The sequence below is a fragment of the Eurytemora carolleeae genome, unplaced genomic scaffold (assembly GCF_000591075.1).
Source record: "Eurytemora carolleeae unplaced genomic scaffold, Eaff_2.0 scaffold970, whole genome shotgun sequence".
Taxonomy (NCBI): domain Eukaryota; kingdom Metazoa; phylum Arthropoda; class Copepoda; order Calanoida; family Temoridae; genus Eurytemora; species Eurytemora carolleeae.
In genome coordinates this window covers 36,593-59,206 of record NW_019397088.1, presented here as the reverse complement: position 1 = coordinate 59,206, position 22,614 = coordinate 36,593, and the positions used below count along the sequence as shown (strand labels likewise).

The window sequence follows — 22,614 nt, the reverse complement described above, 5'->3', positions numbered from 1 at the left end:
CGGAAACCCAATAAACACTAATTCTCATAGACAGTACATATAGTAGTAGAAGTGATGGTATAATAATAATAATATTTCAGCACAATATCTGCCATCGTGATCTGAAGCTGGAGAATATCCTGTTGGATGAGGAGGGCGGAGCTAAAATTGCAGATTTCGGTTTGAGCAACGTGTTTGACCGGAAGAACCTACTGAGCACGTTCTGTGGAAGCCCGCTCTACGCCTCCCCGGAGATTGTCCGAGGGTGTCCTTACCAGGGACCGGAAGTAGACTGCTGGTAAGTTTATAAAGAGTTAAGGGTCTAAGTTTGGCTGAAAAGGAATTAAAAACTCGCCACAACTTTAAATTTTTCTAATCCCTATAGCTTTGCTCCCGTCAATATCTAAAACTACGAATTCTTTTAAAACAAAAAGTACATATGAAATGTTTACGACATTAGGTTTGAAAGATTAGAAATTTTGCTTTCGTGGCGAGTAATTAGTGCTTTTCTATGGAGCGAGGGAGCGAATGAACATTTTAGACACTGGTCATTTGTGAAAAAAAAATGTCCACAACACTAGACCGATGTTCCACAACACTATACCACTCAAATTATGTTTGAGACTCTCTCTCTCTCTATCATATACATTCTACTTCCAAAAAAATTGGGGTTAGACTTCTGGTTTTAATGAAATTGCATGGATAATTTCGAATGCTATTTTACTTTGATGATTACTTTATAATGTCAAGAAGTACTCAGTTTATTTATATAAATTCTCCAGCAGGTATTAAGTTTCCACAATATAATAATGAAAGAGAGCTTTGGGTGAATCAAGGCTAAATTATTAATCTATCAGCAATACTTTCATTTCTATCCAATGTTTCTATAAAGTCCTCTAAAGCAGTGAATATCCTGAATTTTCTGTTTTGCTTACTGAGCACCAAAGTCAGAGAATTTTTGGTGCACATTTAAGGACGGTTTTTTTTCTAAAATTCTCATAAAAAATACAATAAAAAAATCTTGATGATTGATTCTTAATATATTCATGTTTGAAAGTATATATATATATATTATATATTATTCTCGTTGCTCAAGATTTGATTTATCTCTCTTCGTCCTGATTGCATAATTCGTTCCTAGCTCATCACTAATTGGGGAATTTAAAAATTTCATTTTCGTAGATTTTCCCGTTTTAGATAATACAAATATGTCAATACAATTTCTTTTAGTTAAAATATAATATATTTATTACTATATGTTTTTAATAATTTTATTAAATTAAGTTATTTTCGGTAATTTTGCTTGGATTCCTTAAAGATATTGCAAGTAAATTTTTTTTAAACGTTAATTAAAATATAAAATAAAGGATTACAAATCTTACACTTTTACTTTACACTTTTCTTACTCTTTTTTTTACTGGAAACTGATATATCTATTTTAAGTATTAGGGGCACTTTCTGGTTATCAATTTTCAGACAGAAAACGAAGAAATTTCTTTTTTTCTGAAACGTTCTAGGTTTTTTGATTTAAAAATATTTTGGGTGTTTTCAATATAAGAATTAACACAAGGTGGTCGGATATTCATAAACTGATTTCAGTAATATCAAACCTAAAAATACAATATTTACAAAATTTTATGTTTATTTTCAATTAGGCGAACATTTCCTTTCCATGTCTGGTCACTCCTGTATTTAAGGTGCTAAAAGTGTGCATATAGTTAGGAAATGCATCCCGATCATATTTAAACTTTTTCTCTTAACAGATTACCCCACACTCCTGTATGCCAAGTACATTAGTGCCTGATCCAACCAGGGTTCAGTCATGTGTTTGTTGTCTATTCTGAGCTGGGAACTTTTGAATGGTGGATATCGGGATTAATGCTTAATCCACTCTTTTTCTCCAGATTAAATATTGCTTGTTTTCCTCATGAACTTAATCTCCAGATTAATTAACAGATCGGGATTAAGGATATCCCATTCTAAAGTTTTCAGCTCTGAACCAATAGAAATAGTATGGCGGTAACATCTAACTTTCTATCTAACGCATTATCTAATTAGAGTTATGAATCCTTATATCGGCGCTATCAGTAAAAGGAAATATTTACTTCTACTGAAACTATAATGCCCATGCGGTGCATCATATGCACTAAAAGGTTTCCATACCAATCTATCTTTTATCTTTTATCTTTTATATAACTAAAGTTGTAATCTCTATTTGTCTGCCTGTTTGTCCGATCATAACTCGGGAACCCCTCTGACCGATTTGCTTCAAATATTGATTGAAGAACTCGGAAGAACCACTGGAATGTTCTTGGTTTGGTTTTGAGATTCTAAATTGAGTGGGCCGACGTTTCAGGAAAAATAGTTCAAATCGTAATGTACGACCAACCGCGGGTAAACGGCGGGAGTAAATATTACACAATAAAAAACAATTATTATATAATTTTTGTACAGGTCTCTGGGGGTGCTGCTGTACACCCTAGTGTACGGAGCTATGCCATTCGATGGATCTAACTTTAAAAGATTGGTGAAACAGATCACGACAGGAGACTATTATGAACCCAAGCAACCATCATGTAAGTTGAGCACTTCTCTTTTTCAATTGTTCCTTATATTTTTGCAGCCCGAAGTCGAACACCTTTATGGCAAGAACTCAGACGATTGATTGATAATCTATCTAAATACTTTTTTGGTACAACCTGTTTAAAAAAGCTATATGAAGATCATATTACTATTACATATGTTTTTCAGGAACTCTACTTAACACCTTTTATTGAGGCGTATATCTTTAAACTAACTTATATCAAATTCGAATGTGAGAGTAAATATTAATATTCCTTAAAATCGTTTCACAAGCGTTTCTGTAATTGAATAAGATAAAGTTTGTCATAAGTTAAATGTTTACAGAGCTGAAAATTTTAGAATAAGATATCCTTAATCCCGATTACTTAACCTGAGTATCCAATGGACACACTTTTGATTTTCTTCTTAAACCGTTCTTTCTTGGATATAGAAGAGTAAAATCAAAAACCGGTTTTTCTAAATTAGAGAGTTCCTCCAATTTCTGTATATAATCTTAAATGACGCACAAAATTTCAAATTTATCGGCTTCGTATACTCTTAGGGTACCGAAATTCAATTATGCGCACAGTCCCTTTAACACCTTTAATGAAGCTAAAATAAAAAAATCAAATTATAAGTATAATCCTATTATATTTCTTATTTCAGCTGCGTCAAGTTTGATCCGAGGCATGTTAACCGTAAAGGCTGAAGAGAGAGCGAATATAATAGATATCTGTTCCCACTGGTGGATTAATGATGGATACACCAGGAACTGTCTGGAGGAGGCAGAGTACCTCGCCTCCCTTACCCCGGTCAGGTTGGATCTTCTTCTCTCCCTCACGAGGCAGGAGAAAAGGGAACCTCCGGATGAAGCTAAATCAGAGGTGGGTTCAAGGTTCAAGGTTCGGGTAAATCTAATGATTGGCAACAACTTCGTTCTTTTTTCAGGGATCAATATAATTCCCAAAAAAAACTGATTTTCTCGATCCCAAAATAATTTTTTGCCCCCAATTTTTTTGCCCCCAATTAAACAATTTGCCCCCATTTCTTTCAAATTTGTCAATCCCAAATGGGATTGAAAAAGGAATTATATTGACCCCTGTCTTTTTTAACTAACAAGGTTTTATGGACGAAAATACGAAGTTTGTAAATTTTGAAATAGGTTTTTAAAAACTTTTGCTTTATGTTACACTTATTTAACCCTGAGAGAAGAAATTATCGTTTTTTCCCTTATATTTTCTCTTGAGATAAAAATTGTAAATATTACTTTAAAAGCAAAATTTTACTGAACCTTTTGATTTTTGTAAATAATACTTTGTAATGCTTTTTAATGTCTTAAAACCTTTGCATAAAAAAGTTGTTGCGTTGCCAATTAGTAGGTACAACTGCAGGGTGTACAGAGGTACAGAGGCACTACAGGGTACAGGGTACAGAGGTACAGGGCACAGGGTACAGGGTACAGAGGTACAGGGTACAGTGGTACTGCAGTGTACAGGTTACATGGGTACAAGGTACAAGGGTACCTATAGCAGTTATTGTACGGTAATCAGAAGCTTATATAAATTGCATTTATATTGTGTATTGACTGTCGCATGGAAGTTTTAAAAGACAATTTCTTTAAAAATATGGATTGATATATTATATAATTTACAGGTGACGACACCAACGAACAAGGAGACTCCAACCATTGATATTGAGGAGATACCTGTAGATGCCTCTATTCCAGCTGGAGTGGAGGAGTGTGATGTTTCTCTCTCAGAGGAACCTGAAGATAGATCACCAGCAGTGAGCAGACGGAAACAGGATCACAAACGTAAACTTGACGAACGATCTAGTCTCACAGAGGCAGAGATGACTGCTAAAAAGGTGGATACTCGGGACTCTGATGATGTTGTTATCCCTCCTCCTCCAACCAGAGCTGCTATCCCTGAACCCATGGAGAGCGGAGAGGATCAGGTTTATGAAAGACCAAGAAAGATGAACATGGAAGATAAAAGAGCAAGTGTTGATATGGAGAAGACTCCTAAAGTGAGGAGAAAGCATAAGTCCTCTGGTGATCTTATAGTTACTAGAACACCAGAACCGGAGAAAAGACCTGCTCCGGTTACACCTAAGACACCGAGAACCCAGAGAGGGTTTAAAAAGGAAGCTGAACCTTTTGAAAGACCTGAACCCCAGGCTTCTCCGAGACCACCTAGGCAGACTCCTCCCCCGATAGAAAGCTTAGAATCTGAGGAGAGAACTAGGCTGGGGACTGGTATTAAACCCCAGGATGAATCCAGTCCTCCGCCACTCCCGGAGAAGAAAAGGAAACCTGTTTCCAGTGATAAGCATGAGGATGAATCTACTCGGATGGATCAAACATTCACAAGTGAGGTTAGAGTTAAAACCAATGAACTCCTATCAGGTCCCATGAACGGAGATCTAGGGCAGAAAACAGACTTTAATACTGAAAGTAAAAGTGAAATGATAAATACTCAGAGTTTCCCCAACTGTGATTTAGTGTGTGAACCTTCTAATGAGAACTCAGCTGTGATATCTGATGTGAAATCTTACAAGGACAACATACTTGAGCCGGAGAAAGCCTCAATGAGTTCTCTCTCTCCTGACATTAGGTCTCCTGTTTCTTCCTTGTCAAAGGAAACGGGTATTGAGACTCATGTCTCAGAAGAGAGTGTGAGTGGAAAGTCAAGCAAGCCAACTGAGCCAGAGCTAACCCCGCTTATATTATCCTCTACCCTTGATACTGGCAACTATCCAACTAAAGATACAGATTATAACTGCAAATCTGATAATGATTCAACAATTGAAAACTTACAAACATTGAGTAAAAGTCAAACTCAAATATCAACTCAAGAGTCAGAAACTAAATCAGATAGATTAGTTAAACCCCACCCAACTAAACAGGTAGATGTTGAGAACAATCATCATGAGATAGTTCCACCCCCCTGGGTTAAATCAGAGTCTTCAAAATCTCAGATATGTTCCCCTCAACCACAAAGACAGGAAACCTTTGCCCATGAGTCAAATGGCCATGCTACTTCAACACCAGTAGCTATACCTAAAGTGTTGAGTGCTGAAATCAAGGTTTTATCTCCGGATCTTCCAACCTTTTCTCCAAAACTTCAAAGAAAGACTACTGAAGTACACCAGACTGCTCTGATCAATGGATATTCTAATCCTACCCCAAAGGCAACTTCTCCCAAAGTTCAGAGTCCACCTAGAGTATCTTCTCCTCCCCCGAAACACCCTAGTGCTCAAGGGAGTAAAGAAAACTCTAAACCTTCAATTAACAACCTTCCCAGACTAGTCATTAAACCTAATGAATCTAAACCTTCTCAGGAGAGAGAAATAAAAGAGTCTACCCCTTCTATTAACAACCTTCCAAAACTAAAAACAGTAACACAACCTGACCCAGAGAAGCAATCTAGCAATGGATTGCTCAGTCCTAAGATTGAACCTCCACTAGTCAAACCTTTCCCTGGAAAATTGTCCCAACCTGCTGCTCTAGTCAAGACAGGAAGCCCTAAATCTCTCATAAATAACATTCCAAAACCATTCAAATCTGAAAATGAAAAATCATCAACTGAGATTTCTAATGGGCCTGTTATTCAATCACCGAAGATTAAAATGGATGCAAAAATATTGTTCCCGTCCGTTTCCTCGAATCAGATTCAGCAAAGTGGAGTTACCTCGGCAGCATCTACACCAAAACCTTCTCCTAGTATACCTCAGCCTATTCCCAGTGTAGTACAGCCTATTCCCAGTTTATCCCTTCCTTCACCTAGCATAGTTCAGCCTGCCTCTAGCATATCTAAACCTACTCTTAGCATACCTCAACATACTTCAAGCATATCTGAACCTGCTGCTAGTATAAATCAACCTGCTTCTAGCATGCCTGAACCTATTCCTAGTGTACCTCAACCTACTCCAAGTACAGTACCTAAACTAATCCCTAGTGTACCAAAACCTACTCAACCCCAAGCAGCTACAGCTCCTGTTACTGATCAGATTACACCTAAAGTTGATTCCCTGCTTCCGCCAATAAAGCAACCAGCTCAGGCCACAAAAAGCACGGATTCAGTAGGTTCGTGTGTTTCTCTCTCTTCCGATGAGGAACATAAATCCCAACGAAGTTCTCCGGTAATACTTCCTAAACCAAATGGTCCAAACATTAACTATTCAACCCTCTCTCCCTCTAGCTCCGGGTCTACCCTGGATAGCAATGGAAAGAAGGGTCCGGAGAAGAGGGATTCTAAGGTTATAAAAGCTGCAGCTTACTGGAATAATTATATTGGAGAAGTAACCTCTAAATCTAAACCCCAGTCTAATCCCAAGATGATGGATAAACCTAAGAAGATAATCAGTGCTGGGATTGGTGAGAGAGGTCTAAAGGAACTGACAAGTGCATTTGAACAGGGTAAATCTGTACAACCAGAGGATAAGTTTACACTATTGAGACGGAACTCTAAAAAGTCTAACGTTGAGAGCTGTAATCCTGGTCTTAGAGTAAATGATGCAAAGTCAGTGTTTGAAAAGAAGTTTCAACAAACCGAGACACCAAGATTGACAAGAAGAGGTAGTTCCTCGCTAGAGAAACCAAAGTGGGGACAACCGAAGGAATCCAATCTAAAATCCAATCAAGAGAATGACATCAGTGATGGAGGAATCAGTCCGTCCAAATCAACAGATTCAGAAAAATCTGATAGAAAAGAATCAACCCAGAAAGTTATTGAAATGTCACCTGAATCTGTTGCAGCAAAATTACAGATTTCTGAACCTAGTTCTACCAAAGAAAAGAAAGTTGAAAATAAAAAAGAACAGAAATTAACACCAGCAGTTGAAACTATTACAAAAATAGGAGAAGACACAAAAAATAATATACAAACCGATGATTCGAAACCAATCTCTGAAGGAGGTTTAAAACCATCCAATCCAACAACTGCTCAACCTAAACCACCAACTAGTCCTAAGCCTAAAGTAAAGAAAGAAGACCTCAAAATAATCGAAAAGAATATCTTAAAAAATGTTGATGAAAACTTAGGTCAGATAAAAAATGAAAACTCCAACCTGATTCCTGCGCTGTCTGCAACTGAAAAAGATGTTGCAGAAAAGGCTGTTATAGTGAAGCTTAAGGAAAATGATAATAAGCCGCCAGATTTGAAACCATCAGAGAAGGTTTCAGATTTATCCAAACCTCCTCTCACTACAGTTAAAACTGGTGAGGTTACAAAGATTGTATTTAAAAACAAAATTAAACATGAGGAGGAGAAAAATATAAATGGTATGGAAAATAATGAAACCAGCAATAACTTCAAAGAAAACGATCCTCCAAGACTGATCATAAAAACTGTCAAGATCAAAAGTCCAGAACCTGAGAAAACAGAAAAGGTTAAATCTCCTGAACCCAACCTCAATGAAATTAGGAGTACACTGAAAAAAGTTCCACATGTTGCAGGAAGCAGGAAAACCACAGAAAATGATTCTGAAAAACTTACATTAGAGAAAAAGATTGAGTCTAAGGAAGAAAAGTTAGAAGTAAACACATTCAATACAGAGGCCATAGAAACAAAAACCAATCTCAAAAGTCAATCAGAAGATTCTAGATTGGATACATCAAAGGATAATGACACTGTAACCAGTCCTCCGGTAAAAGAACGAATTATTCCAATCACGTTTGTTAATGAAAACATTGTCCCTAAACCATTCATAGCTGATGTGGAAAATATTGCTTCCAGCCCTAAAGACTCGGCTCAAACTGCAGAACGAAATGAGCATCACATTCCAATCCGTGTTGAGGGTGGATTAAGATATTCAAGTAGATCTGACCATCCTGAAGAGGATATGGAGCGGAATGAAATACTGGATAATTTTAATGCCAGTAATATATCTAGAAGACGATGGGGAAGTAGAAAGAAACGTATGAGCTCAGCATTTAGTGATTCCAGTGTTTCAGATGATGATGCACTTGCTTCTTTTGCAGGTTTGCAAAAATACACGTCATATGGAAAGCATGGATTGATAGAACAGCCATTGTTTCGGTTGAAAAAGACCAGACCACCTTTCTCAAACGACAAAACAGAAAGTTTTTCTAGCGGCGAGGAAGATGATTTTGATGACGACGGTTTCCAGGAGATGACAGCTGAAAACCTGTTCTCCACCTTGTTGTCAAGAGTTAAAAGCTTGACAAGAAGGATCCATGATGAGCATGATGAACACATAAACTGGCAAAGATCCAGACATGGTCCTCCTAAACTTAATCCAGGTGGAACCCATGCTAGGCTGGAGAGAACAGCACAGAGAAACTCCATCAAAAGATCTGGGGACGGATATTCAAGACAATCTTCTGCATATGATGATTCTTCCTCACAGAGATCCTTTGATGATTCCCCATCTAATAAGTCTTATAACTCCGGGTATACCCCAACCAGGATATACAACAGGAGTAACTCTAACAACGAATCAGATAGCAGGTACTCTACAGGAAGCCCGTCGTATTCCACCGGAGGTTCCATTAAAAGGTATGATGAGAGTGACACTGCAAGCAATTTCTCTAACAGTGTCTCTGTTACCAGTTCTCAAAGGCTTCGGCCTGGGTACTTACCTCCACCAGCTAACCATAACACTATCAATGCATCCAATATTAACTATCCTAGTTCTAATTCTAACGACCTAGATGCTCAATACTTTGCTCAAAATTTAACACCTAAAGCAAGTGAGGCGTATGAACGTAATATTCCTATAAGTGTGCATAAGAGTTATAATTCTGATAGTCCCGGTAGTTCCAAACCTGGAACTCCGTTGCCTACTCCAGGAGTTTATATGAAACATATGAAACCTTTTTCACTCAATTCAACTGATAATTATGATAGATTGGAGTCCACAGACCAATCTGTTGATACTGGAGACAGGCAAAGGAGGGTTTCAAGGTTTCTCCGGCCGGACTTTTATGAAATACCCAAGGAAGATAGTATATATGCTAAAATGAAAGAGCTTGAGGAAGAGGATAAGAAGAAACCAAGGTTCCTTCGAGTTGTTCAATCTAGAAACCGAGAAAGTACTTCAGGACGATCCACTCCACTGGAGATGGGATCTTTCTCCGAGGATAGATCTAGATCAGACACCAGAACTCCAGTCCTCGACTATGGAGACTCATCCACTCCAATAAGCGAAGGTCAGTTTCTCAATAGAGCTTTAACACTTAAACGTCAAAGTTCCCTGAAAGAACCCTCTATCAGGCTTAGTGTTGCTAACCATATTGTCTCAGACTCTCCTTTTAACCCTGAAACCTCTAGTCTTGTACATTCTTCACCCGAAGCTGGATCTTCTCCTCTTGTAGAAAAATTACGGAGACAGATTCACCCTTATACAGGGGCGAAATCTGATGGTCAACTTCTTAACAAGCATGCTCATGTAACCTTAAATATAATTGCTGCTGCTGAGAGGAAGAAACGTCAATCTTTTTTCCAGCAGGAGGATTCACAATCTTCTCAAGATAAGGTGATGTCCCAGGATGTGTCCTTTTAGTGTGCTCTTTAACTTTCTTTTTCCACTACTAACATTAAATATTTTATTCCCTTTTTAGGAGGTGCCAGGACATCTTATCACAGACCTTTGATACATGAACACAACCAACACTCTAGAAAGAAACATTCAGTTGAAAATACAGATGCTGAGCAGGATGCTCTCCTAGCTGGTATTACCAAGCTTAGAAGACAAGGGTTAGAGCACTCCAACGAAGTGAGCGAGATTTCAGACGGATTCCGAACCCCTGAAGATACAGAGTCCATCACCTCAGATATATTCGGTGTTCCTGATTTTGTTGCTGAGGGAGAGGATTCATTCCGTGAGAGGTTGGGACGATCCCCCTACCTCTCCAGGATGGATGATTCAAGGGGAGCGGATAAGAAACTAACCCGGAGAAGTATCTCCAAAGAGTTGTTTGATGATCCCCCAACCAGATACACATCTGCCCGACCTGTAGCACGACGTAGTGTATCCAGAGAACTGTTTGATATGAAATATAATACTGGTAAAACATCTCCTTACACACTTTCTGATTACACAACACAAACCACAACCAGTCCAATATCCAGGAGAACCTCCAGATACTCTCGGGAGGAAACAAAAGATCCTGATATATCCGAAGATACTGGGGTTTCCTCTGGATACAGATCATCCTACCTAGATCCTGACAGGTCTAGATCCATCTCTCAGTCCAGGGGATCTGGATCCAGACCTGACTCCCTCCCGTCCCGACCCCTATTTTCATCTACAGGGAGATCAAATACACAAAATGAAATTTATCGAGGTTCTCCCTTGACCGTAGGACGGCACTCTGAGGACGAGAGCAGTCTAGGACGCTCCTATGGCGGGAGTTTGAAGGAGAGGAACCGCCAGGACTGGAGAAGGATTTCTGTACCGGAGAGAGGGAAGGATTTTAACAGTCTGCCAAGGAAGTACAACAGGTATTTCAGGTTTCGTTCTCAACTCTCTCCACAAATATAGATTCTTCTTTCTCTTTACATTTTTGAAACAATTATTTTTTTAGTTCTGTTTTTAGATGTATCATTTTAGCATCTTATTTTCTCTTTCTCTCTCTCTCTTTTGATCATATCATGATATAAATTTTATTCGTTAAATGTTTTGTTTCTAATCTATGATTTTAGGGATAGTAAGAGGACTTTCCTATGATCATTCCACTGATGATGGCAAGGTTCATGATTTATTTAAATCATTTATAAGATTAAATCCTCCAATCAGCTATCAGCCTCTAAAACGGACTTATATTACCTAAAACGCATCAACCTAATGATGAAAACCTTTGAGTTTTCTAACTTAGACTATTGATTTAGTAGAATTTATAGTTTTAAATATCAAAGGTCTGCAACATCAGGATGCAAAGATATAATGTTTAGACAATTTTAACATCAGGAGAATAATCTTTTTAGTTTTAAGCATTTAAACCAAAGGTAATGCCACAGACCACTTTATTCAAGCTAATTCTCAGGCTGATTTGGGGGATTTATCAACAGATATTTCAGGACGGATATCTATCTATATTATTTCCTTTTCTTTTATCTATGTAGAATGTGTATCTGTCTGTTTTGGTGGTTTCAACACATCTCAAAATAAATAAACCGATTTTGTATATTGATCTATTTATTTATCAGAAATGAGGAATATAAAAACGGGTCAAGGATATTCAAGCAAATAAAGAACATTTTTATTTTTTCATGGAATAGAAAATTAATTTACAATATTTTCTTTAATTCTTGACTTGAATAGTACTTGATTTTTAATATAGTTTATTCCTGCAGGTAGAAAAATCCTTGAATTTTACAGCGCTAGTCAGTTAGCATGAGACTCAGAAGATTTTGCCGTTTTACAATATATATTTAAACTGAAAATTTTCAAAAACTTGACAACTTTTATTTTTCAGAGGGGTGGGTGGGCATATTAAAAAACCAGCGCATTTACTATTTTTTAAAGATATATTTTCTGTAGCTTTTTAGTTTAGATATTTCTGATGTAAATTGGCTAAACCTATAAAATATATTTTTACGTTACGACAGGGTTACCCGTAAAGGATGAGACTGTAATGACGACCTTAATCTCTTTTTAAAGGTTGAATTAGGTTAGGAACCCAGCCCGGCGCCGCTCATAGTTACTCCCGCCGTTTACCCGCGCTTGGCCTTAAATTAAGATTTAAGCTATTTGTCCCTATATAAAAGTCGGTCCATTCAACTTAGAATCTCAAAACCAAACTAATAACATCAGCGTTGTTCTCCCGAGTTCCCCAACCAAAAGTTGAGGCAAACCGGTCAAGGGGTTTATGACTTATGATCAGACCTACTAACAAACTGGCAAACAGAGTTACTATACTTTATATACAGTTGGTTTGGCAAAGCAAGTAATAAGCTTATTAATAATACGAACAATTCTGTACAATTCTGTACTATTCTGTACAATTCTGTACAATTCTGTACAATTCTGTTCAGTTCTGTACAATTCTGTACAATTCTGTACAATTCTGTACAATTCTGTACAATACTGTACAATTCTTTAAAATTCTGTACAATTCTGTACAATACTGTACAATTCTTTAAAATTCTGTACAGTGTACAATCTCCTCTAAAGTCTCATCTTTTGTCGGTAACCCTGTACAGAAATGTTGAATGTAGTTGTTTATATTTTTATCTTTTAATCTTATACTCTCACATAATAAACATATATAGGAATATTATCTGTTTAACAATGTAACCCTGCATGCTAAAATACATCTAAAATTCATAATTAATCCATTAATTTACATACTTGGGACCAGATTTAATATATAGCAAAAGATTAGTTAAACCACGGAAAGAATAGAAGTGGTTTAACGAAATCTTCGAATGTTTGTCTTGCTATTCCTTAAAACTTGTCCCAAATAACCGAATTTTTTAACCAAAAAAAAGTTCATGATATTCAAATGATTTTAGAAGGGTATTTGAAATTAGGGCTCAGGATAAAAATATAGTTTAAAAACGGTTTTAGAATAACAGAATATGTAAAAAAGGTCTTCAGGATAACAGAATAGGTATAAAAGGGCTTCAGGATAACAGAATAGGTATAAAAGGGCTTCAGAACAATAAAATAGGTATAAAAGGGCTTCAGGATAACAGAATATGTATAAAAGGGCTTCAGAATAACAGAATAGGTATAAAAGGGCTTCAGGATAACAGAATAGGTATAAAAGGGCTTCAGAATAACAGAATAGGTATAAAAGGGCTTCAGGATAATAAAATAGGTATAAAAGGGCTTCAGGATAACAAAATAGGTATTAAAGGTCCTCAGGATAACAGAATAGGTATAAAAGGGCTTCAGAATAACAGAATAGGTATAAAAGAGCTTCAGGATAACAGAATAAGTTTACAGGGGGTTCAGGGGATAACATAATAAGTTGCATAGGTGTGCTCAAGTTCAATTTCAATAAACAATTTTATTTGCAAAAATAAATTCCTGATAAAACTAGATTTACTTCGAATAAATATTAAAAGAATAAAAAAAGATAAAAATAGATCTTTCTGTGCCAAAGTGTTATCTTTTCTATGCATTTTTATAAATATCAAAACATTTATTGGTTATGACTCATAAACAGTCGTTCTACAAAACTTTGATAATTTTATCATATCTTTTAATTTGACAGGAAAATGTAAACAAAATAGCCAAAACGATTAAAATTCATAAAATAAAAATTTAAAAATAAATGTAAAAAAGACCAAGTTTATTGAAATGCCTTGAATTTTAAATGAAACATATAACATTAAGTATAACAAGTATACTCACTGTACGTTAAAATTAAATGTACAACACGTTAAAATTAAACGTACTGTACGTTAAAATTAAACGTACAATACGTTAAAATTAAACGTACTGTACGTTAAAATTAAACGTACAATACGTTAAAATTAAACGTAGTGTACTTTAAAATTAAACGTACTGTACGTTAAAAGTAAACGTACTGTACTTTAAAATTAAACGTACTGTACGTTAAAATTAAAAGTACCGTCGCATAATTTCGGGTGATCCTCCATGCACAGATATCAATGTTCATAATTTTAAAAACTGATTATTTGTAACTGCTGTTTCTCTATAAAAATGACATACGCACATCTACTGCAGAAAACATAGAGGAATTATCAGAATTAAACACTTTTAAACCAAGAAAACGACAATATTGATGATCAGATTAAGGTTTCAAGGGTACTGTTGTGAATCGGGCATTACCATCTTTGTATTATGGGTCACTTGAAATTAAGCTTACAGTAAAGTGATGGTAAAGATGAACCCTGAATATAAACAGTAAATAAATAAAGCACACGTTATGCACTAACATCAAAAAGCTGAATATGTAGATACATAAATAACTTTATCTCCGCACACTGTAAGAAAACTTTTCTGATACATTTGTATAATTTATAGAAGCAAACGATCTAAAAGTGATGATAGAAATTTTTAAAAATGTCCGTTTGTTTTTGTTCTGCTTTGATTTTTTATATTTAATTTTTTTTAATGTTAAAAAATTGTTTCGAATATTTCATTTTTAGCCGATTTTCAACAATGAATTGCAGATTTTCGCACAATGACTATAGTGCTTGTGCGCGCACATCTTGATTTTATATTTGATTACATTTTTTATAATTGTATTGATTAACCTTTTTTTCAAGGTACAGCAGTATAGTAGAGAGAGGGTCTCCTTATCTAGGTTCAAAATCTGATCTATCCAGTATCTCTACCCTCCCTCCTCCCTCTCCCTCTGTTAGACGGAGTTCAACCCAGGATATCCTCGCAAACTCTCGTCTCCGTCGCTCCGGAACCTTCGATACGCACGACCTTTACAGAGACAGGACGGAGAGACAAAGAACTCCGTGTACACGAGATAGTACAACCTTCTCCAGAGAAGGGAGTGTTTATTCCCGGGAAACTCCCGCTCCCTCCCATCGGGAGAACTCCAGGTACTCTCCAAGAGACTCGGCATTTTCCAGAGATAATTCGGTGACCTCCGTACGTGAGATACCTAATTACACACGTGAGATACCTAATTACACACGTGAGATACCTAATTACACACGTGAGATACCAACCTACGCACAACGCACGGTTGGAAATTTCTCCGAGGAGCCGAGTTATACACGTGAGACTCCAAACTATTCAAGATACTCATCAATACTAGATGACAAGCATAACTGGGGGTTTAGCACACTTAGAAGACGACATTCAAGAAATGGTTTTCCTTAATATCCTATGTAATGTCCTAACCTGAATATTCAACTAAATATCCTTGATAATCCACTAAATGGCCTTAATAATCCACTAAATATTCTTAATAATCCACTAAATATCCTTTATATTCCAGTAAATATCCTTAATAATCCACTAAATATCCTTAATATTCCACTAAATATCCTTGATATTCCATTAAATATCCTTAATAATCCACTAAATATCCTAAATATTCCACTATATATCCTTTATATTCCACTAAATATCCTTGATATTCCACTAAATGTCCTTGATATTCCACTAAATATGTTTGATTATTCCTAAAAATATCCTTGATATTCCACTTAATATGTTTTATATTCCAATAAAAATCCTCGATTTCCTATAACATCCTTTTTATGTGACACAAGCCAGACATTTTTCAAATTTAACAAAAAATATTCGTCTGTTTATCCAATTCTTGTAATTCTTAATGTTGTAGGTTTTACTCTTTAATAATTCAAAAATATTATTTTACTTTAAAGAATGTAAAAATATCCATTTTAAGTCAGGTTGGCGTTTTTAAGTAAATTCTTAGTTTCTCACCTTTCTTTGGTTTTGTTAATTAATTTAGCTCCTTCTGATTAAATTACTTGATTCTAATATGTTGGTTGGGCTGTACTTACAAAAATACTTTATAGAAAAACAAATATTATCCAAGAAAATAAAGTCGAGAAATGTGAACTTATAAAGAAAATGTTTACAAAATGTTTTTAATGTGATTTTATTTATCTTACAATTTGTATGTTTAATTAATATATTATTGGAATTTATATATTTACTTAATGGGGAGTAACATGATAGCAATAAGTTGGAGGTAATCATGGAGTAGAAGAGAAAAGAAGTTTTGGGAGTAAACAGAGGGAGTAAAAAAGAAGTATGGAAGTATACAGATTAATGAAAAGTGTGATAAACAAATGGAGAAGACTAGGAAGGACAAGATAGGAGTAACTGAAGGTAGTAGAATAGAGAAGAAAAAACGAATCACGACAGTTGATAAATAGATTAGAATGTCTTCTTCCATATTTTCTTAAGTTGCTTAATACCAAAGACAATAATAAAAATATTATATGGGAGTCATATTATAGTAAAATTAAGTAAGAACAGGAAAAGGAGTGAACAGAGAGTTTAAATAAAAAATGACGCGGTAAACAAAAAAAACAGAAGGACTACACAAGAAAAAAATAGATAAGGAGCAAACAGAGTAAGAAGAAAAGAGAGGAAAAAACAGAAAATGGAGAAAAAAGGAGAAGTAGAAAAGAAAAGAAAAAACAAAAAGGGAGAAAACAGAGAGAGTAGAAAAGAAAAGAAAAAACAAAAATTCAGAAAACAAAGGAAGTAGAAAAGAAAAGAAAAAAGGGGAGAAAACAGAGGAAATAAAAAAGAAAAGGGAGTAAACACTAAACAGAAGTATGGTAGAATAGGAAAAAAAATATGTAGTAACAGAAATATATAACATAATGCAGGAGAGAGAAACACGAGTCAATACGGCCGAACCATGGTTTATATGAAAAAAGGATCAAAGTAAAGACTTTACAGAGTGCGTAGAAAGTATAAAACTATGAAAAGAGTGGTAGGATTACTCTGCACCTACTCTGCACCGTGAGTAAATATGAAGTGGTAGGATTACTCTGCACCTACTCTGCACCCTGAGTAAATATGGAGTGGTAGCATTACTCATGCACCTACTCTGCACCGTAAGTAAATCATGAGTCGGATTAGCGTCCCATCTTATCAACCCAACTTTATCCAGGAGAATACAAAGGATTTATTCAATTAAAGGTTTAAAGAGTGAACATATCTCATCATTAAGTTAATTGGAGAACTGGGAAGAAGGAGGAGAAGGAGGAAAAGAAGGAGAAGTGGGAAGAAGGAGGAGAAGGGGGAGTATAAGATACAATGAAAAGACAAAGGAAGACAATAATAGTGCTTGAACAAGGAATAGTAGGGGAAGGAAAAAAGAGAAAAAGGAGAAAAAGTAAAAAAGAAACATAAGAGAATAAGCAGAATAGATGAAGGAAAAGAACTCATGAAATCATAATTAAAACAGAATATGAGGAAAAGCAGGACGAAAACTAGAGTAAATGGGACGGGGAGAAAGATTAGAGAAGATATTAAAAGATTGGGAAGCACAGAATTAAGAAAAAAAGAAATATTAACTAAAATGTTTTAGAAGTTTTCCTTCTTGTTTGCTCAGTTTGCTTCGTGTTTTGTCTTATCTTTTATGTTCTAAAGCAATTAATCATTCGAGTGATAAGAATTGTTTATCAAGTCTTAGTGCTTCCAGGCCAACCTAGAGCAGTTTCTAACTGAACCTCATCATGTCAGGTAACGAACCCTTAGTAAAGACAAGGCTTCCCTTATTAACCTCAAGGAATTCTAAATCTTAAATTATATTTTGAAAAATCTAAAATTGAAGACGATATTTCAGCCTGGGATTGGTCGTCTTCCTCCTCCTCGTCTTCCTCTGATGACGAATGGGAGACTGAGCACAAAAATGGTAAGGGAAGCCTTTCTAGCTTTTATTTAAAAAATTCAAAATATTTTTTAAAACGTAATATAATAATAAATTATCATTTCAGCTCCGAGATACAAGCGTGGAGGCAAGTGGGTTCGGACCTCAGGGGTAAATATTATGATTTTTTTGTTATATATATATATACATAGTTATAAATCTTAAATTCATATTTTAAAGGACGACATTCCTCCTCGTGCAATGGAGGCCGGACATGATAATGAAGGCCGACCTCTTTATGTTGGTCGAGCACGTCACGAGGGAGGTCTATTCCCAGGTAAACCCTGTTAGGATAGTATATGCAACGGTTAATGCCTTGTTTACCGCGCTAATCCGCCATCTTAAGTCTTCTGCGCTAATCTACCATTTTCGGTTTGCCGGGCTAATCTACCATTTTTGGTTTACCAGGCTAATCTACCATTTTCGGTTTACAGCGCTAATCTACCATTTTCGGTTTACCGCGCTAATCTACCATTTTCGGTTTACCGTGCTAACCTACCATTTTCGGTTTACCGCTCTAATCTACCATTTTCGGTTTACCGCGCTAATCTACCATTTTCGGTTTACCGCCGTAATCTTCCATTACTGAACTGCAATTTGTAATTTTCAGGTGTATTTTTGTCTTTCTCAAATGATGTCCATGTCTTTCTAAGAAAAACTTCCTAATTTTCCAGTAATTTTTGTTGCTAACTACTTGTGTTGTCTGAATCTCGCTGTATTTTCCCTGTTATCATAATTTCTTATTAATCACGTTTTATGAATCTCTTTGTAGCAATATATTTAGGAAAAGTTAACCCTCGTCATAACTGCTGTTATATACCCTGGGGTGGAGAGGAGCACTCTAAGGAAGAATATGATGTAAGTTTTAGGGAATTAATTTTTGACGGATCCCCGTTTATTTTAAAAACCTTGTTTAGATCTTGGTTTCTCATAGAAACTGTATTTAACCTTGTCTAGATCATGGTTGCACCTAGAAACTGTATGTAATCTTGTCTAGATCCTGGTTTCTCCTAGAAACTGTATACTACCTTGTCTAGATCCTGGTTTCTCCTAGAAACTGTATTTATCCTTGTCCAGATCCTGGTTGCTTCTAGAAACTGTATTTAACCTTGTCTAGATCCTGGTTTCTCCTAGAAACTATATTTAACCTTGTCTAGATCCTGGTTTCTCCTAGAAACTGTATGTAACCTTGTCTAGATCCTGGTTGCTCCAAGAAACTGTATTTAATCTTGTCTAGATCCTGGTTTCTCCTAGAAACTGTATTTAACCTTGTCTAGATCCTGGTTGCTCCTAGAAACTGTGACCTGACATGGGTTGATGCCTCTAACGGGCATATTCCAACCGGAGCTGTCCAGGGTGGGTTCAATGAGAACAACGACCCCCTCTACATTGGCAGAGCTCATATTGAAGATTCATTCGCAGTTGGAAAGGTTTGATTTTTAATAATATATACTTATAATATATTTCCATATTCAAATTCACATTTTCATTTGACTAAGAACTAAACTATATCATTATTCAGGCTTTACCAGCAATATATATAAAGTACTATATATAGATATTAATTAATATATGATACTGCTACAGTCTATAACAAAATTTTGTATACTCTTGTATAGCTTTAAAATTAGAAGAAGTGTCCATACCTATCCTTATTTTCAAACTGATAAATGTTAAAACAACACAATTTAAGAAAACTTTATATCAAGACGACTCACATAATGAATTATGAAGAAGAATGAATTATGAAACGCGGCATTGAAATTAATATTGCGGAAACTCCGAACCACACCCTCGTTGTTATTAAATATCTGATTGTTCTGTTAATCCTAACTTTTCCCTATATTAAGGTGAACCCTGAGCATGGTTGCTGCTATGTTGCATACGGAGGGGCAGAGCATGCCAAGGAGCACTATCAGGTATAACAATATACTCAAATGAGTTAAAGTCGTCTTTATTTTGCGGGTTTTTGACTAAAACAACTTTCTCTCTTACAGATTTACACGTGTCTCATTGCTAAAAAGTTTTAAGGCTTCGTCATCGAGAGACCAGTTAATTTGGCGCATTTCAACATTTAAAAATCTGATGAATTCAACTTAAAAACTGAAAAGTCTCAGTTCTTCAATGGATTTAAAGTTATGAGCTTAATCATATTCCATTTATAATTTCCCACCTCAGATAAAACTATATTTTTTTTTAAAATCTAAGACTAACAGAATTAAAAACCTTTCACTTATACTTGAGGTTGAACCAGTAGAGAAACTTCGATTGAAGTTGAACATATTCATAAATTTCCAATGGTTTACTTCTCCAGGTACTGGTGATTGACAGGATGCGTCTGAAACACTAAACGAGGGACTGGCATAACTCAAGATTTAAACCCTGAGAAGAAGACGGCTAATTTATAAAATTAAGTATTTTCCTCTCTAAATTCTATTGTTATTAAATGTTATTAAATGTCAAGGAAAAATTTGAAATTTCTATTTGAATTGTTTTAAAATTGTTTCTGAAAACCCGTCGTTGCTGTTCTGAGATTCTAAGTATCCTTTATGAAACTAAGAATATCATGTTAAATATAAAATCTTGAAGTTAAACATTTTCATGATAGCTAGATAAAGAGAGAGATAGTATAACATTATATATTTTTTTCAAAATACTCACAATGGATTAAAAACAAAACTAAGTCTATCTCACCTAGCAAAACGCTCAAAAATTTTAGAAATAATTTCCATTGCGTTTCTGCCTAATGCAGCTATAAAAATCATTACTTATTAAGTTCATTGAAAGCTGTCATGCTGAGTAAAAAGTAATTTTAGCAAAAAACATGTGTTTCTCATAATTGAGGTTTAAAACACTATTCGTACTATACACACACAGACATAACATAAAGGAATTGAGTCTTTGCCACAAACTCATTGCTATAATTCCTTTATCTTTAAAACTTAATGGTATAAACCTTTGATATTTCAAACTTAGATAATTTGTTCAATTAGAATTTATAGTTTGAAAGATCTCAGGTCTACGACATTGGGCTGGAAAAATATAGTGATTTAAAAATCAGAGTTTGCGGCAAATGCTTCATTCATTTCTATTCCAACACTCTGCTTTATATATGAGATTAACTCTGATTGTATACATGTTGTAATATATGCATATAGTTGGTATTGAATGGTGTGAATTCCAAAGTTTGCAGGGTTGGATAGAAGATGAAACTCCGGGTTTAAATTAGAATAGACTAAGCTTGAAAAGGAAACTTAAGAGATTGCAAATCATCAAACCTAGTTTAGTTTTTTTCAAAAGAGATGTATTTTAAAAAATATTCAAATATTTTTAAAAAGTTTTGTAATTGACAATGATTGTCATTCTGTAATTTCCGTTGTATGTCAATACCTTCATGGCCTCATTTCATTAAAGTTTGCATGGACTTGGATCAACTTCAGTTTGAGTTAAAGGGAGTGTTGGCTTGGTACTATTTTCATTTCGAAATTTGACAGGGAATTTCAAAATGGCGAATAAAAACTGAAAACTGGGAGTTTTCAAAATCTCAAGATTGATAAAATTAATCATTAATTAAAATTGCATTGTTGATTCTCATTATTCACCCTTTCTTAATTTGAGTACATTCCCATTAAGTTTGGCCTAGATAGAGCATGGCCTGGTATTGTCTCAAGGTAGAATTGATCCAACACAATAAAAGTAAAGTTGCAGAAACTCAAAGTAAAGTTTTCCTGATTTATACATTTACATAAAGTATGGAAGCCACTAAAAAAACAGAAATCAGAACTGATAAATTTCGGAATCAAACACCGATCTCCATCTTATGCAGATTTTAATTTCTCTTTGATACCCATGTTGGTCATATTCTTCAGGGATAATTCTACTTGAGAAATTAAGCTTTGATCCTCAAATTCAAATAGGCCCACATTGGATAACGAGATCAAGCCTTCAATATTATGAATATCCACACAATATTTCCGATCTTAGAACTTACAAAACAAAACAAAGACATCTTTGTAAACATGGAGTGCCCTCAAGCTCCGACAGCGGAGGACTGAGATTATAAAAAAACATGTAAATAATTATAATAATGTAAAATACTTTAAGCTCTGTTTAAAGGAAGGGACCGATAAGGAGGGTTTGTTAAAGTGCAACCTCACATTTCCACAAAGTTTTTATTGTGTCGAGTCTCAAAAGGACCTGGTGACATGATTTGTTTAAAATTAAAATAAAATTTGTTTCAACAATACTGCGTTTTCACCTCAATATCCACCATTTCTAGTCCTTTTCAAGTGTAAAAAAACGTTTCTTTAAAACTGGTTGGAAAAAAGATTTGTGCTAATCATAATTTTATTAATTTAGATTATTCATAAATATTTTTTTCCTTTGGATTTGTTCACTATTTTAAAAGTATTTTATAGTATTCAAGATTAGTTTTTATTTTCTCCTTTTGGTTTTTACAAAATTAAGATTGGTAAATATTTAAGTAGCAATAAAAAACAGAAAATAAGGATAAAATAATTAATAAATGGTTGAAGAATAATAAAATGTTGTATTTGTTCCGAAAATTCAATTGTTTTTACAAGAAACATGACATTTCTACAGAACTGCCAAATAGTCAGACAAAACTGAGTAAAAACTGACTTTTCTTAATTAAAGGTTGATTAAACAAAGAAAAAGTTTTAATGAATGTTTTATTAAGTTTTCAGTCTATACACTACAGCCCTGAATTAACTTTCATAACACTTTAATTTTGG

General features: G+C 35.0%; 2 protein-coding genes and 1 long non-coding RNA gene across 11 annotated transcripts in view; all 3 read left to right on the top strand.

The window, feature by feature from the left end:
- The window catches only part of LOC111711765 (titin homolog), a 37,733-nt gene extending 21,669 nt beyond the window's left edge, over positions 1-16,064 (top strand). For 2 of the 8 annotated variants that reach the window (XM_023486195.1, XM_023486194.1), the window contains exons 7-12: positions 81-277; positions 2,434-2,555; positions 3,208-3,425; positions 4,195-9,715; positions 10,127-11,009; positions 14,751-16,064. In XM_023486195.1, coding sequence (XP_023341963.1) covers positions 81-277; positions 2,434-2,555; positions 3,208-3,425; positions 4,195-9,715; positions 10,127-11,009; positions 14,751-15,321 — 7,512 coding nt within the window. In that variant the 3' untranslated portion in view covers positions 15,322-16,064. Of the gene's footprint in view, positions 1-80; positions 278-2,433; positions 2,556-3,207; positions 3,426-4,194; positions 10,042-10,126; positions 11,010-11,210; positions 11,258-14,750 lie in introns of those variants that run through there. The other 6 variants (XM_023486196.1, XM_023486197.1, XM_023486201.1 and 3 more) reach the window with 6 other exon arrangements.
- Positions 16,065-17,587: 1,523 nt separating this feature from the next.
- On the top strand, positions 17,588-20,454 carry LOC111711763 (uncharacterized). Of its 2 annotated transcripts, XM_023486191.1 has the most exons (8): positions 17,588-17,673; positions 17,777-17,845; positions 17,928-17,971; positions 18,041-18,137; positions 18,645-18,718; positions 19,138-19,290; positions 19,711-19,779; positions 20,175-20,454. In XM_023486191.1, the coding sequence occupies exons 1-8, from the start codon at positions 17,667-17,669 to the stop codon at positions 20,208-20,210; spliced, it is 549 nt and encodes a 182-aa protein (XP_023341959.1). In that variant the 5' UTR covers positions 17,588-17,666; the 3' UTR covers positions 20,211-20,454. The 2 variants fall into 2 exon arrangements, with proteins under 2 accessions (XP_023341959.1, XP_023341960.1); XM_023486192.1 differs by lacking the exon at positions 17,777-17,845 and having other exon boundaries at positions 17,629-17,673.
- A 403-nt stretch (positions 20,455-20,857) lies between these two features.
- On the top strand, positions 20,858-22,104 carry LOC111711762 (uncharacterized). Its single transcript, XR_002767312.1, has 2 exons — positions 20,858-21,531; positions 21,730-22,104. It is a non-coding gene; the product is annotated as an uncharacterized LOC111711762 (long non-coding RNA).
- The last annotated feature ends 510 nt before the right edge of the window (positions 22,105-22,614 follow it).